The sequence below is a fragment of the Podarcis gaigeae genome (assembly GCF_964106915.1).
Source record: "Podarcis gaigeae genome assembly, chromosome: 17".
NCBI classification, from domain to species: domain Eukaryota; kingdom Metazoa; phylum Chordata; class Lepidosauria; order Squamata; family Lacertidae; genus Podarcis; species Podarcis gaigeae.
The window spans coordinates 3,114,361-3,127,696 of NC_139694.1; the positions used below are offsets into that span (position 1 = coordinate 3,114,361).

General features: G+C 50.6%; 1 protein-coding gene and 1 long non-coding RNA gene across 2 annotated transcripts in view; both read right to left on the reverse strand.

Annotated features, from left to right (window-relative positions):
* LOC310835334 overlaps positions 1 to 13,336 on the reverse strand; it is a 364,886-nt gene that overhangs the window by 284,236 nt on the left and 67,314 nt on the right. The gene's annotated exons all lie outside the window — the stretch shown is intronic.
* CLSTN3 (calsyntenin 3) overlaps positions 67 to 13,336 on the reverse strand; it is a 35,516-nt gene continuing 22,246 nt past the window's right edge. Inside the window, exons 11-18 of the mRNA XM_083718632.1 lie at positions 12,512 to 12,669; positions 12,165 to 12,313; positions 10,409 to 10,635; positions 7,625 to 7,795; positions 5,497 to 5,642; positions 4,481 to 4,616; positions 2,324 to 2,541; positions 67 to 1,118 (exon numbers count right to left, since the gene is read on the reverse strand). Coding sequence (XP_083574758.1) covers positions 945 to 1,118; positions 2,324 to 2,541; positions 4,481 to 4,616; positions 5,497 to 5,642; positions 7,625 to 7,795; positions 10,409 to 10,635; positions 12,165 to 12,313; positions 12,512 to 12,669 — 1,379 coding nt within the window. The 3' untranslated portion in view covers positions 67 to 944. The remainder of the gene's footprint in view (positions 1,119 to 2,323; positions 2,542 to 4,480; positions 4,617 to 5,496; positions 5,643 to 7,624; positions 7,796 to 10,408; positions 10,636 to 12,164; positions 12,314 to 12,511; positions 12,670 to 13,336) is intronic.

Below are 13,336 nucleotides of genomic sequence, written 5' to 3' on the forward strand. Positions count from 1 at the left end.
GGGTGGAGAAGTTATTAAAAGAAGAAAGCTATCTCACTGAAGGAAGAACGTCCATTATTCCAGACCTTACATTTTTAAATCCTTTTTTATTTTAAAATCTGCTCCATTTTTCTTCTTCACATCATGTATTTCCTTCACTCGTTATTGGAATATTATTGACAATTTTACAAAGCGACACAAGCTGCAGGTCTTTTTTGTTTGTTTGTTTCTTTGCATCAAACAAGAAAACAAGAATGAACCTCAAACAACGACATTGAAAAAATATACAATATATATATATATAGTATCTTGGGGTGTCTTGTCGTACCCCTAGGTTTGCTGCCGCCGCCCCAATTCCCGGTCCTCTCCCTTTTTTATCATGCCAATCCAGTTTACCCTTTTCTGGAGCGAAGGGGGTCCTCTGCCGGAGACCAGAGTTAGGGGGCTCTGCCCCACTTGAGCTGAAGCAAGCGGCTGGAGAGGTGGGAGGAGCCAAAGTCCTGGTCAAAGAGGCTCCTCCCCCTGGGCGCTGCTATAGAAGGGCAGCAGACAGAACAGTGGGCCTATGCTGGGGCAAGGTCAAGCGGACATCTCGAGAGCCAGATTTTAGGGGGGGGGGCCAATCTGAGGCACGAGGCACCATGAATCCACCGTGATGCTCTTGCACAGCTTCTGTTCCATTTTAAAGACACTTGCGCAGGAGAACTTCCCGGTGGATCGTGCTCCGTGTTAATTCGTGGGAAGGGAAGGTGCCAATTGAATTCCCTGCCTCATGTGCCAAAATCTCATGTCTTGGGGGTCAGCCTCCGCTGTGTAAATGCAAGAGGTCTGGAGAATGCAGGGCGGGGGGCGGGAAGAGGAAAGGGGGGGAGGCCAAACACATACCCCCGCCCCCCCCCAGTGACTAAACATAAGCAGGACCTCCCTCTCTCGCTGCGTTCCTCTCCCCCATCCATCGCATGCCTCTAGAAGCGGCAAGGGGCATCGTGCTTGCCCACAATGCGCTGGTCATCGGCCACGTCGCTGCCTGGGCTGTCCGGTGATTCAGAGTCACTGCTTTCCTCTTCCTCCTCTTCAGCTACTTCTCTGACGGTCGACCCAGAAGCTTCTGCTGCCCTCTCCTGGCAGCTCTGGTATGACTAGAAAGAGAAGGTAAAAAGGTGAAGGACCCCTGGATGGTTAAGTCCAGCCAAAGGCGACTATGGGATGTGGCGCTCATCTTGCTTTCAGGCCGAGGGAGCTGGCGTTTGTCCACAGAAGGCTTCCGGGTCCTGTGCCAGCATGACTAAACCGCTTCTGGCGCAATGAAATACAGTGACGGAAACCAGAGTGCACGGAAACGCCGTTTACCTTCCCACCGCAGTGGTACCTATTTATCTACTTGCACTGGCGTGCTTTGAACTGCTAGGTTGGCAGGAGCTGGGACTGAGCAACGGGAGCTCACCCCATCGTGGGGATTCAAACCGCCGACCTTCTGATCGGCAAGCCCAAGAGGCTCAGTGGTTTAGACCACAGCGCCACCTGCGTCCCTAAAGAGATGGAGGATGTGACAATTGAGCAAATGGCTTGGAATACCCAGGGGAAAGGCTAGAATGATTTTGGCTGGCTGGCTGAAGGCAGGCTGAGAGATGCCTTGGATATGACCATAGCTACGGGGAGGCTAGCCAGGGTTTTTTGCCCCAGTTGAAGCCTTCAGAGGGGCGCCCCTAAGACTCCCAGCCTATGTGTGTGTGTCTGTGTACACAAATGTGTGTGAAGGGGGTGCCAAACTGGGTCTTTGACCGAGGTGAAATAAAGCCTAGTTTCACTCCACCTTGGACTCCAGTGCTGTGGGGAACAAGACCCTCTTGAGGTGACTGTGGTGTAAGATCTGGACTCACACCCAACGGTGTAGTGTTGGTTGTTGCCGCCTGGGAAAGACGCACGTGCTGGGCATGGGGGGGGGTCCAGCCCAGCCCTCCCCACTGCAAGGGGGGAGCCTGGCTGGCCAACGTGGCCCTTGGCTAGTGAAGAGGAGCACTGGACTGGGCTTCTCTGGGGTTATCTGCATGGCTGCACCTGGTTTGTGCCCCCTCAAAAGTTGTGCACCCAGGGCCACGGCACCACTGGCACCCCCACACTACGCACTTCCTCTCCATCTAGATTCAGGTGTAAATGTATGAATAAATCATATTTCTTAAAGCTACAACCGTCTCTGCCGCGTCTTCAATTCTCCAGAGGAGCACAGACCCCTGGAATCTCATGCACGGCTCAGCACTGATTGGTGTTGCTTGCAACACTGGTGTCAGAAGTGGAGACTCTTTCCTGCCCTGCTCCCTCCCCAACCTTCCCTCCCTCCGCTCACCTCCATGGGGTTGACGATGATGGTGAGAGCAGAGTCGTCCCAGAACATCTCACTCTCCTTGGCCTGGGCACCTCCGTGGCTCCCCGCGGACTCGCCTGTGCCCTCGCGCTCGCCCCCTCGCCTGTGCAAGGAATGGATGCGTAGGACGCCCAGGATCACCATGAGAGCCAGAAAGCCCACGCAGACCACAATGATGATGGTGGCAGCGCTGGGGACCACTGCGGGGAAAGAGAAAGGGGGAGGATAAAGCCAGTTTGTTTCGTGGCTGCCCACGGAGAAGAAGAAGAGTTTGGATTTGATATCCCGCCTTTCACTCTCTTTAAGGAGTCTCAAAGCGGCTAACATTCTCCTTTCCCTTCCCCACAACAAACACTCTGTGGGGTGAGTGGGGCTGAGAGACTTCAGAGAAGTGTGACCAGCCCAAGGTCACCCAGCAGCTGCATGTGGGAGTGGAGACGCGAACCTGGTCCCCCAGATTACGAGACTGCCGCTCTTAACCACTACACCACATTGGCCTCATTCTCAATCTACTCCCCATGGGTTAGATCTATGTGCCTTAATGATGCCCAAAATCCGCCACCTAATTTTGCTATATGGTACGAATACTTCTGACTAAGGGCACCTAAAGCTACTCCTCACCCAGTTTTGCTGGAAGAAAATATTGTGAGGCAATTGTCCCATGGTCTTTGGCGTTCCCATCCATCTGTACACCCGCACGCAACCTAGCCCAAGTGTGACTAGCCCAAGGTCACCCAGCAGCTGCAGGTGGAGGAGTGGAGACGTGAACCTGGTCCCCCAGATTACGAGACTGCCGCTCTTAACCACTACTCCACACTGGCTCAGGAAGCTAGGATGTGGTTCCGGAGGGTAGGCTTTTCGTTGCAGAAGCTGCATACGCCACACTTCAACGGGACACCCTCCCTAGAACCTGCCGCTCCCAAGATGTGGAGATGGCCGGTGGTTTAGAGGCCTGTCGAAAAGGAGTAAGAGGATTCTTTGGAGAACAGGTCTAGCACCCATGGGAGCTAAATGGAGCTTCCAGGTTGGGAGACACTATATCTGCATACAGTAAGGCAGTTCTTCTGTTTTGCTCATCAAGAGTACAGATATCCTGCCACAGATTCCTAGTATCACCCCAAGCCTTTGCCTTGGCTCTTTTCAGCTGGTATTCCAATGATCTCCAGTTTCTCCTTTCATGTACTGCTTAATATACATTGGTATCCTGCCCTTTCCTGAAAGCTCAGGCGTATTTAAAACAGATCAGCTGCTAAGGAAAAGAAACACAAGCCGTTTAGGGCTTTACAGGTAAAAATAGCATCTTGAATATTGGGAGTCCCTGCCCTGGGTAGTGTGCCTAGATACCTCAATGACAGCACTGAGGTTAAAGCCTTATTGCTTGAAAAAAACGTTTATCTGGCTGTCCCAAGTCAAACGGAGAAGTAACAAGGTACAGTGGTACCTCGGGTTAAGAACTTAATTCGTTCCGGAGGTCTGTTCTTAACCTGAAACTGTTCTTAACCTGAAGCACCACTTTACCTAATGGGGAATACCACTGCCGCTACGCCGCTGCTGCGCGAATTCTGTTCTCATCCTGAAGCAAAGTTCTTAACCCAAGGTAATATTTCTGGGTTAGCGGAGTCTGTAACCTGAAGTGTCTGTAACCCGAGGTACCACTGTAAACTACCGTACTTTTCGCTCTATAAGACGCACCAGACACAAGATGCACCTAGTTTTTGGAGGAGGAAAACAAGAAAAAAAATATTCTGAATCTCAGAAGCCAGAACAGCGAGAGGGATCGCTGCGCAGTGAAAGCAGCAATCCCTCTTGCTGTTCTGGCTTCTGGGATAGCTGCGCAGCCTGCATTCGCTCCATGAGACGCACACACATTCCCCCTTACTTTTTAGGAGGGAAAAAGTCTTATAGAGCAAAAAATACGGTACTTGGTAAGAACTCTTCTTTGTTTATCTGCTTCTTGGCATCCCACCGTGGAGGGATAGGATTCTCTGAAGCCTGACACCTGGACTAAAGTAAAATACGCTGGGGTATCCAGTCACAGACCTCATCAACTTTGACCCTGAAATTGAGTGTGCCACCCTCTCTCACCCCCTTTTCTCAGTCAATCTGCCACTTCACAATAGCGTGTCAATCGGTACGTACTGGAGTTGCGGTGGGGGTTAGCCAGGCTGTGGCCAGAGAGTTCTGGAGGCAGATGGTGTCCCCGGTGCATAAACTGCTGGGCGCTCATAATGTGGTTTGGGTGAGCGGCTCTGTTCATGTTGTGAAGGACGTTGACCTGCAACGAGAAACCCGCAGTCGGGATTCTGGGTTCCAGGCTGCTGACACCCACCTCAGCCGCAGCCCAATTCGCAGACATTTTGAATTGCACGCTGTCAGGGACGCAGCGGGAGCGCAGGGAGGGGAGGAGATGGAGAGCGAGGGGGAGCAATCCGAGGGGAACGTAGGAGAAGAGGACAGTAGCCCGAGAGATTCCATGAGCCTCTCCAGCGAATCGGAAGATTCACAGAAGGGGGCGCCGATGGCCAGGGCAAGGGGGGCCCCAAGGGGGACACCCCAGAAGCAAGGGGCCAGCGGGGACTCCCAGAGCAGCAGTTGGAAATCAGGACCAGCTTCCCCACCAGAGCGTAGTGGGGGGGAAGAGTCCCAGGTATCAGGGCCAGCGTATTCACCACCAGCGAGAGAAGATGAGACAGGATTGACCACGCCTCCATCGGAGAGCGGGGGAACGGTCAAGAGGAAGGTTGCCGGCTGGGCGCGCACGCCAAGTTCAAATGTACAGGCGAGCGGCACAGCAGGTAGCCCGGATAGAGAACCAGGTCCTAAAGCCCGCCGGAAGGAGGGGCAAGAATCAGGGGGGTCAGCGTCAGAAGAGTCCAGAAAGGATGAAACCCCAGCGGGCAGGAGGGCCCAGAGGAGGAAGGAGCTAAGGAAGAGGTGGAGCAAGGCTAGGGTCTTAAACTGGTGTCGGGGGGAGGAGACTCAGACGGAACTTCGCCGGTCTAGACTTTAAGACGTAGAGCAGCACGCTCCGGCTTTGAAATGGAAACTGAACTTCAATAAAGACTTTTGTACATAACTACAGCCGGGCGTTGGTCCTTTGTGAGCTGGGACCCAGGGGCGGCTCTGACACACGCCCTTCCTTGCGGTGCGCTTACCTCAACGGTGAACTCGTTGCTGGAGTAACGGCCGTTCATCTCGGTGCAAGAAAGGCGGAATTTCCTCTCATAAAGGGCGGCGCCGTGATGGATGCAATAGGAGACTTGGCGAAGGATCTCTTCATAGACAGCAATGCTCTCCACGCCTAGAAATGGGGAAAGATACCCAGGCAGAGGTCAGGGGTGGGAGGGGAGGGTTAAAGCTTCCAAGCTGGCTGAGCTCAGGCTTTGCAATATAAACTAAACTTCCCATGCAAAACCCTGCTTTATCACTGCAAAACAGAGGTGGATGAAAGTGCATATAAGTGCTTAAATTCTCCCTTGCAAGTTAGGTAAGGAAAAGGGACCCCTGACCATTAGGTCCAGTCGTGGCCAACTCTGGGGTTGTGGCACTCATCTCGCTTTATTGGCCGAGGGAGCCAGCGTACAGCTTCCAGGTCATGTGGCCAGCAGGACTAAGCCGCTTCTGGTGAACCAGTGCAGCACACGGAAACACCGTTTGCCTTCCCGCCGGAGTGGTACCTATTTATCTACTTGCACTTTGACGTGCTTTCGAACTGCTAGGTTGGCAGGAGCAGGGACCGAGCAACGGGAGCTCACCCGGTCACGGGGATTCGAACCGCCGACCTTCTGATCAGCAAGTCCTAGGCTCTGTGGTTTAAACCACAGCAAGTTACTGCAAGCCTTGCAAGTTACTGCTCCTACATTCCACCTTTCCTCATTGCACAGTTTACCTCATAAATACATCTTTACCTCATAAATAAGCATCTCGAATTCAGGGTCAGGAAAGAAGCCTTAGCAGGGAAGTGGGGGGAGATAATGGGTGGGGAAGGATTAAGCGTCACCCTCACTGCTTCTTCACTTCAAATCATCCATTTCACACACAGTTGCCAATAAGACAGAGCCTATCAGGCTTCTAGCCTACCCAGATACCTAGAATGCGGGTGTGTTTCTAGTTTCCTGCTGGTTTTATTTTATATTATTAAATTTTAGTGGGTTTTTTTTTACTAATAATTTTATTGCTTGATTCTTTTCAAAAGCCGCTTTGAAGTTTTTTTTAAAAAAATATATAATCATGAGGTAAATAAATTCCATGTTTAAACCCTTTCCCAACCCCTGTTGCAGTTTACTTCCCTGAAGTCTGCTTTTCTTGCCCCCCCCCCCCGGTAACCAAACTCACTTCCAGTACTGGGGCTTAGATAAGAGGCAAAAATACCTGGATAGAGAGATACAGGGAAGGTGGGAGGAGGGGTCTCTGTACATATGCCACTGCACAACTCTTTTGTCGTTGAAATCTAACTCACGCCCACCCACCAACCCTCTTTGTAGATCAGTGTTTCCCAAACTTGGGTCTCCGGCTGTTTTTGGACTATAAGTCCCATCATCCGCAGCTAGCAAGATCACTGGTCAGGGATGATGGGGACTGTAGTCCAAAAACAGCTGGAGACCTAAGTTTGGGAAGCACTGTTATAGATGATTGGGGCAGATCTGGCTTTAACAAACCACTACCAGTAGTTTGGAAGGGACGCGGGTGGCGCTGTGGGTTAAACCACAGAGCCTAGGACTCGCCAATCAGAAGGTCAGCAGTTCGAATCCCCGTGACGGGGTGAGCTCCCGTTGCTTGGTCCCTGCTCCTGCCAACCTAGCAGTTTGAAAGCACATCAAAGTGCAAGTAGATAAATAGGTACCACTCCGGCGGGAAGGTAAACGGCGTTTCCGTTTGCTGCTCTGGTTCGCCAGAAGTGGCTTAGTCCTGCTGGCCACATGACCCGGAAGTTGTACGCCGGCTCCCTTGGCCAATAAAGTGAGATGAGCACCGCAACCCCAGAGTCGGCCACAACTGGACCTAATGGTCAGGGGCCCCTTTACCTTACCAGTTAGGACATGAATAACAGAATCATAGATCTGTAGAGCTGGAAGTGACCATGAGGGTCATCCAGCGCAACATGGGTCTCAAACCCCTCATCCTGAGATTAAGAATTCCATGCTCTACCGTCTGAACCATCCCAGCGTATGGGATATATGAAAGCTATCGGTTGGGTAACCAGGGCTTTATCATCCCAGGAACCCTTCAGCATGTCCAGACTGTGTTGTGATGGAGAAGGTTGAGGCCAGAAAAGATGCACACCTGTGACGCTGAGGTAGGCAGAGGTGTTGATGAGCTCCAGGCCTCGCTGCTGCAGGGAGGCTCCATCTAAGACCAGGTACTCCCTCTCAGGGTCCAGGTCCTCTCCGACCAGGGAGATCTCGCAACCATCCAGATTGTGAACAATCTCGTCCGACATTCGCGTATCTGCCACTGCAAGGGAGAGAAGGCAGGGAAGACTTACGAGAGAAGGGAGGGAACCTCGCTTATTTGTTGCATCCACACTCTACCCTTCCTCCCAAGGAGCCTCCAGAGATGCATTTAAGCCGCTCTACTAAGCGGTTTGCATCAAAATATAGGTTTGGCCAGGAAAATTATATTATAAAGGTGAGCACATGCAGTGGTCAGAGGTGCTGATAGGTTTCGGGAGGGGGGGCAAGGAAGATGGCCTCTGGGGGCCCCTCACACCACACCCCTTTCTCTGCACCCTCATCCCCAGTTACCATCCTGATAAGAAATCAGGGAGAATCAGGGAAAATCAGTGGCGTAGTGTGGGTTGTCAGCACCCGGGGCAAGGCAAGTAATTTGCACCCCCTAACCCGTGGATTTGCGCCCCCTAACCCGTGGATTTGCTCCCCCTAACCCGTGGATTTGCGCCCCCTAACCCGTGGATTTGCGCCCCCTAACCCTAACCCCCAGATGTTGCGCCCAGTGCGGCCGGCCCCCCCTGCACCCCCACGCTACGCCACTGGGGGGAATAGGATCATTTTCTTTCACTCTCTAGAAACAAAAAGAGGCTCATTCTCCTGCCTGGCCTTCTGCTTCTTATCTTACCTTTCTGCTTCTCTAACCTTTCTTGAAAACAAACAGCTTACACCCATTCAGTATAGAAAGGGGAACAGAGAGACGGCCTGCATATTTTATTTTATTTTATTTTATTTAAATTTTATTTATTGCATCGCATTGCATTTCTGTACTACTTAATCCACAAAACCTCTAAGCTGTTTGCATAAAATATGAATTAAAAATACTGATGAAATGAGATATAAAAACAAATTGACCTAAGCAATTTAAAAATACAAAACTGATTCCCCCCCCCCCCCGCCAGCCTGGCTTAATCTCCATTCGAGTTTCTTGCTCCCTCACTGTCCTCAGTGGCTTCCCTGCCCTATTTGCCCTTGATTTTACCTCCTAATTTTAAACCTCTCCACAATCTTTGCCATCTAGCTCTCTCTCTTCTCTAACATCTCCTTACACACCTCCCAACCTCATTAAAGCAGCTGATGAAGCTTTGATTCCTTCCTATTCTCTTGTTCCCAGCTCCATTTCTCTCTCCACTCCTTGGGGGAAAGGCAGATGTAAAGCAAAAAGAGTTATCATCGCAGCATGTCTCTCTGCCACGGGGAGCCGGGATTCAGAAATGAACTGGCAGACATGTGCAATAGGGAACCGTACAGCTGGTCTTGCTCAGCTGCTGGTCTAGGTCCCTCGGCCCATGCTTCAGGTGGGCTTCCCAAGTTTAAAAGCTTTGCATAGGCTCACATACATAAAATGACATTTTTAAAAGATATGTGCCAAACAACTCCCAGGAAAGGAGGAGGGCTGTTCGGTGACATCACAGGGGGCCGCCAATCAGCCTGGTTCTACTTCACATTTGCAGAATCACTTTTTTCAGGGCTGAACCCTGGAGAAGAACAAACATGTATGGATGAAAGACAGGAGGAGTGCTCTGAAATAATTACCTCTGTCTTTGTCCTTACTGCTTTTGGAATACACTCGCACTCAGTCTTCGCCTCACCTCTTTCCCAAAGATCATAACTGCCCTGCTCCTCATCTTTCCTCCCTTCTCATTCTCTGCTGGTTAGCCATCCCTTCCCCACCCCTTCTCAGCTTCCTCTTTCTGTTTCTGGCCTTCCATGCCATAGCAACCCCCATTTCCTCTGCCCAGTGAACACTGGGAACTGTAGTTCTGTGAATGAGCTTAAGGATCTCCAAGCAGCCTCTGCAAACTATAGTTTCCAGGAACCAACATGACAATTATGCTATATGACCGTGTGTTCTTTCTATATAGTGTTTCGCATCTCAGACGCTGGAGAAGTATGTTGTTGTTTACTCATGTCTGACTCTTTGTGACCCCCTGGACCAGAGCACGCCAGGCACTCCTGTCTTCCACTGCCTCCCGCAGTTTGGTCAGACTCATGTTTGTAGCTTCGAGAACACTGTCCAAGCATCTCGTCCTCTGTCGTCCCCTTTTCCTTGGGCCCTCCATCTTTCCCAACATCAGGGTCTTTTCCAGGGAGTCTTCTCTTCTCATGAGGTGGCCAAAGTCTTGGAGCCTCAGCTTCAGAATCTGTCCTTCCAGTGAGCACTCAGGGCTGATTTCCTTCAGAATGGAGAGGTTGGATCTTCTTGCAGTCCATGGGACTCTCAAGAGTCTCCTCCAGCACCATAATTCAAAAGCATCAATTCTTTGGCGATCAGCCTTCTTTATGGTCCAGCTCTCACTTCCATATATCACTACTGGGAAAACCATAGCTTTAACAATACAGACCTTTGTTGGCAAGGTGATGTCTCTGCTTTTTCTCTGGAGAAGTATAATTATTATAAATGGAAAAAATAATATGTTAAATGGTCTCAAGAGGGTTTTGTTCATATTACTAGGGCTGGGAAGTCCATATCTTTCCAGGATCAGATTGGTAAAATGTGACACTTCCTGCTTCTAGCAAAACTGCCTGCTTTTTCTGCTTCTGTTGCCTGGGATGTCACACAAACACACACAAACAGCCCTGAGCTGCTACAGCATCTCTACCGAAGCGCTCAGCTCACCTGTGCCGTGCCAGCTCTCATCCTTCTTGGGCTCTACCTGATGTGAAATGGAGCAAGAAATCTGGAGGTCAGGAAAGAGAGGGACTCCCTCTGGACCTTCGAAGTCAGAGACAGGCCGGGCAAAGTGGGAACTGCCGCTCAGTAAGATCTGAGGAGCATCAGGCTGAAGCACAACCACGTAACCCTCCACATCCGGGATGGAGACGCAGGATTCCTCGCTGAAGCACCTAATGGAAGACGAGAGAAAGCAGCACCCCTTGATCCCAGTCTGCAAGGAGGCAGGGTTCCCTTTTGTTCCTCAGCACCAAGGGACACCTTTGTTTCTAAGAACACATTTTTATTTTTTTTTAAATGGATAGCCTATCCTTCCACGTAATCAATGTCCTGGGCAGCTTGTATTTAAAGCAATACCATTAAATAGCTGTAAAATAAAGAGTAAGAAACACAAGTGCAGAAAATAAAAGCAGCCTGAGAACAAGGGACTAGCTACCTCTCCTTGGTGGTAGACCCTCTGATTATGTTGCTAGCTATCCAAGCCTATTGTGGAAACCCCACCATTATCTTTCAGGGGAATTAAATCTCAGCTATCCATTTCCACAAAGCATGCTCACATGAACCAGTAAGTGCCATTCCTCCCTGCTTTTTTTCTGCAGAGCAAAGCAGGGTTCTTATAAGTACTCGAACTATCAATCCAGAGTTGTTGAAAGCAAAAGCAGCAGCAAGGGGAACAACACACCCAACAGGCAAGATGAGACTCTTAACGGAGCCACATGGCTTCTGCTGGGTCTGTGGAACTTCAAAGCTTGCGCACCCTGTCGCCACCTGAAGTCTCTTCTGCATCTCTAATCCAATACTAATGCCGTGCCGTGAGCTGAAAGTGCGGGCTAAGCTACAGGGCCTGGAATTCTTTAAGTGAAGTGATGCGCTTCAGATTTTGTGCATTAAAGGTATCATGCGCACACACCCTCAGGCTAAGCTTCTGTTTGATTCTGTAAAGTCCCACATACCATGGTACTGGGGCAGTACCGGATTTATGTATAAGCTAAACAAGCTATAGCTTAGGGCCCCACTCTCTTGGGGCCCCCCCCCAAAAAAAACTTTAAAGGAAAAGAAACCTGGATGTACATTTCCAAAATATAAAATAAAAAGGAAATAAAACCCACATACAGCAACAGTGTTTTGTGTTGTGTAGGCTCCTATTTGTTATGTGCAAATGGCTTTGGATACCTATTAGGTCCATAAATTACCATATAGCATATATTCAATACAAAAAACAGCAACAATTTGTTGTTGACAAAGGACAGCTGGACATATAAAGAGCCCCATTACCTTCAGTAGCTTAGGGTCTCATCAAACTTAAATCCGCCCCTGTACCTTGGTTCTTCAGCTTAATCCATTCCGGGAGTCCATTCGACTCCTGAAACTATTCAAAAACCAAGGCGCGGCTTCTGATTGGCTGCAGGAGCTTCCTGCACTCTAGCAGAAGCTGTGTCGGATGTTCAGCTTCCAAAAAAAACTTTGCAAAGCGGAACACTTATTTCCGGGTTTGCGACCTTTGGGAGCCGATTTGTTCGACAACTAAGCCGTTCGAGAACCAAGGTACCACTGTATATACAATGGTGAAACTGAACAAAGAAGTAAAGCTGTAATAAACTGAGCAGCAGAACCTATCTGCCCACAACTAAAAAAGTAAGGCTCTGCTCGCTCAAGCCCAGAAGGATGCAGGTTATAATGTCGCCAAAGCTTTGACACTCACTTGACAGTTGTGGTGAGCTTGAGGGGTCGGACTCCTGGCGTAGCGAAGCGCAGTGAGTTCATGTAAGCGACGTGCTGGATGGCATGGTTGAAGGTTTCCACGTCGTCGCCCTCCAAGGTGAGGAGAGACTGGGAGGGGTTGACATGAACCTGCAGGGGAAGGAGGAAGCCAACGGGCTTTGAGGCAAGGGCTCGGGCTGGTGGCCCGAGACACACAGACGCAGGAGAACACAAGGAGATTCTGCAGGAGGCAGGAGCAGGCAGGAAGCCAAGCCAAGGTGCTAGCAGAGGGAAGGAAGGGAGGTCATGCCACCAGAGGGCAAGGGGGGTGGGCGCTTCCAGATGTACCTTCATCCCTTTGCCAAGGCTGTCAAAGTCGCTGTAGTCTAGCCCTTCGCGACAGGCATAGAGACACTCTATCACCTCCCTGCTCTCCAGGCTGCCAGGGCGCGCAGTGAAGCCAGCCAGGTAACCGTGGAAGTAGTGGTGAATCAGCAGAGGGTCTCCTAAGGGGGATACAGGAGGAGGGATGGTGTGAGAGACAGATGGAGAGAAAGGGGGAGAAGAGAACACAGACCACAGAGGAGGAGGAGGTGGAAGATGCAGGTGGGAGGAGAGGCAAAAGAAGGAGGAAGGAGAGTGGGGAGTCTTGGATGCGCAGCCAGCTGAGAAAGAGGGAGACCGCAGCCCAGGAGCTGGGGGTGGCGAGGAAAGGGGACAGACCTTGTTTCCTCTTTGTGGTTTCAGAGAGTTTGTGAGGAGGAAAAATTGCCCTGAAGACCATTTGAGGCAATGTGGTGGCGAAAGGCAAAAAAGTTGGATTCTCGAAAGGTAACACTCTTGAGAAACTTTCCACACACAACATCATGATCATCAACTTTATTTAGACATACATACATAGGGACGCGGGTGGCGCTGTGGCTTAAACCACAGCCTAGGACTTGCTGATCAGAAGGTTGGAGGTTCAAATCCCTGCGACGGGGTGAGCTCCCGTTGCTCGGTCCCTGCTCCTGCCAACCTAGCAGTTTGAAAGCACGTCAAAGTGCAAGTAGATAAATAGGTACCGCTCCGGCGGGAAGGTAAACGGCATTTCCGTGCATTGGTCTGGTTCGCCAGAAGTGGCTTAGTCATGCTGGCCACATGACCCGGAAGCTGTCTGCAGACAAACGCCAG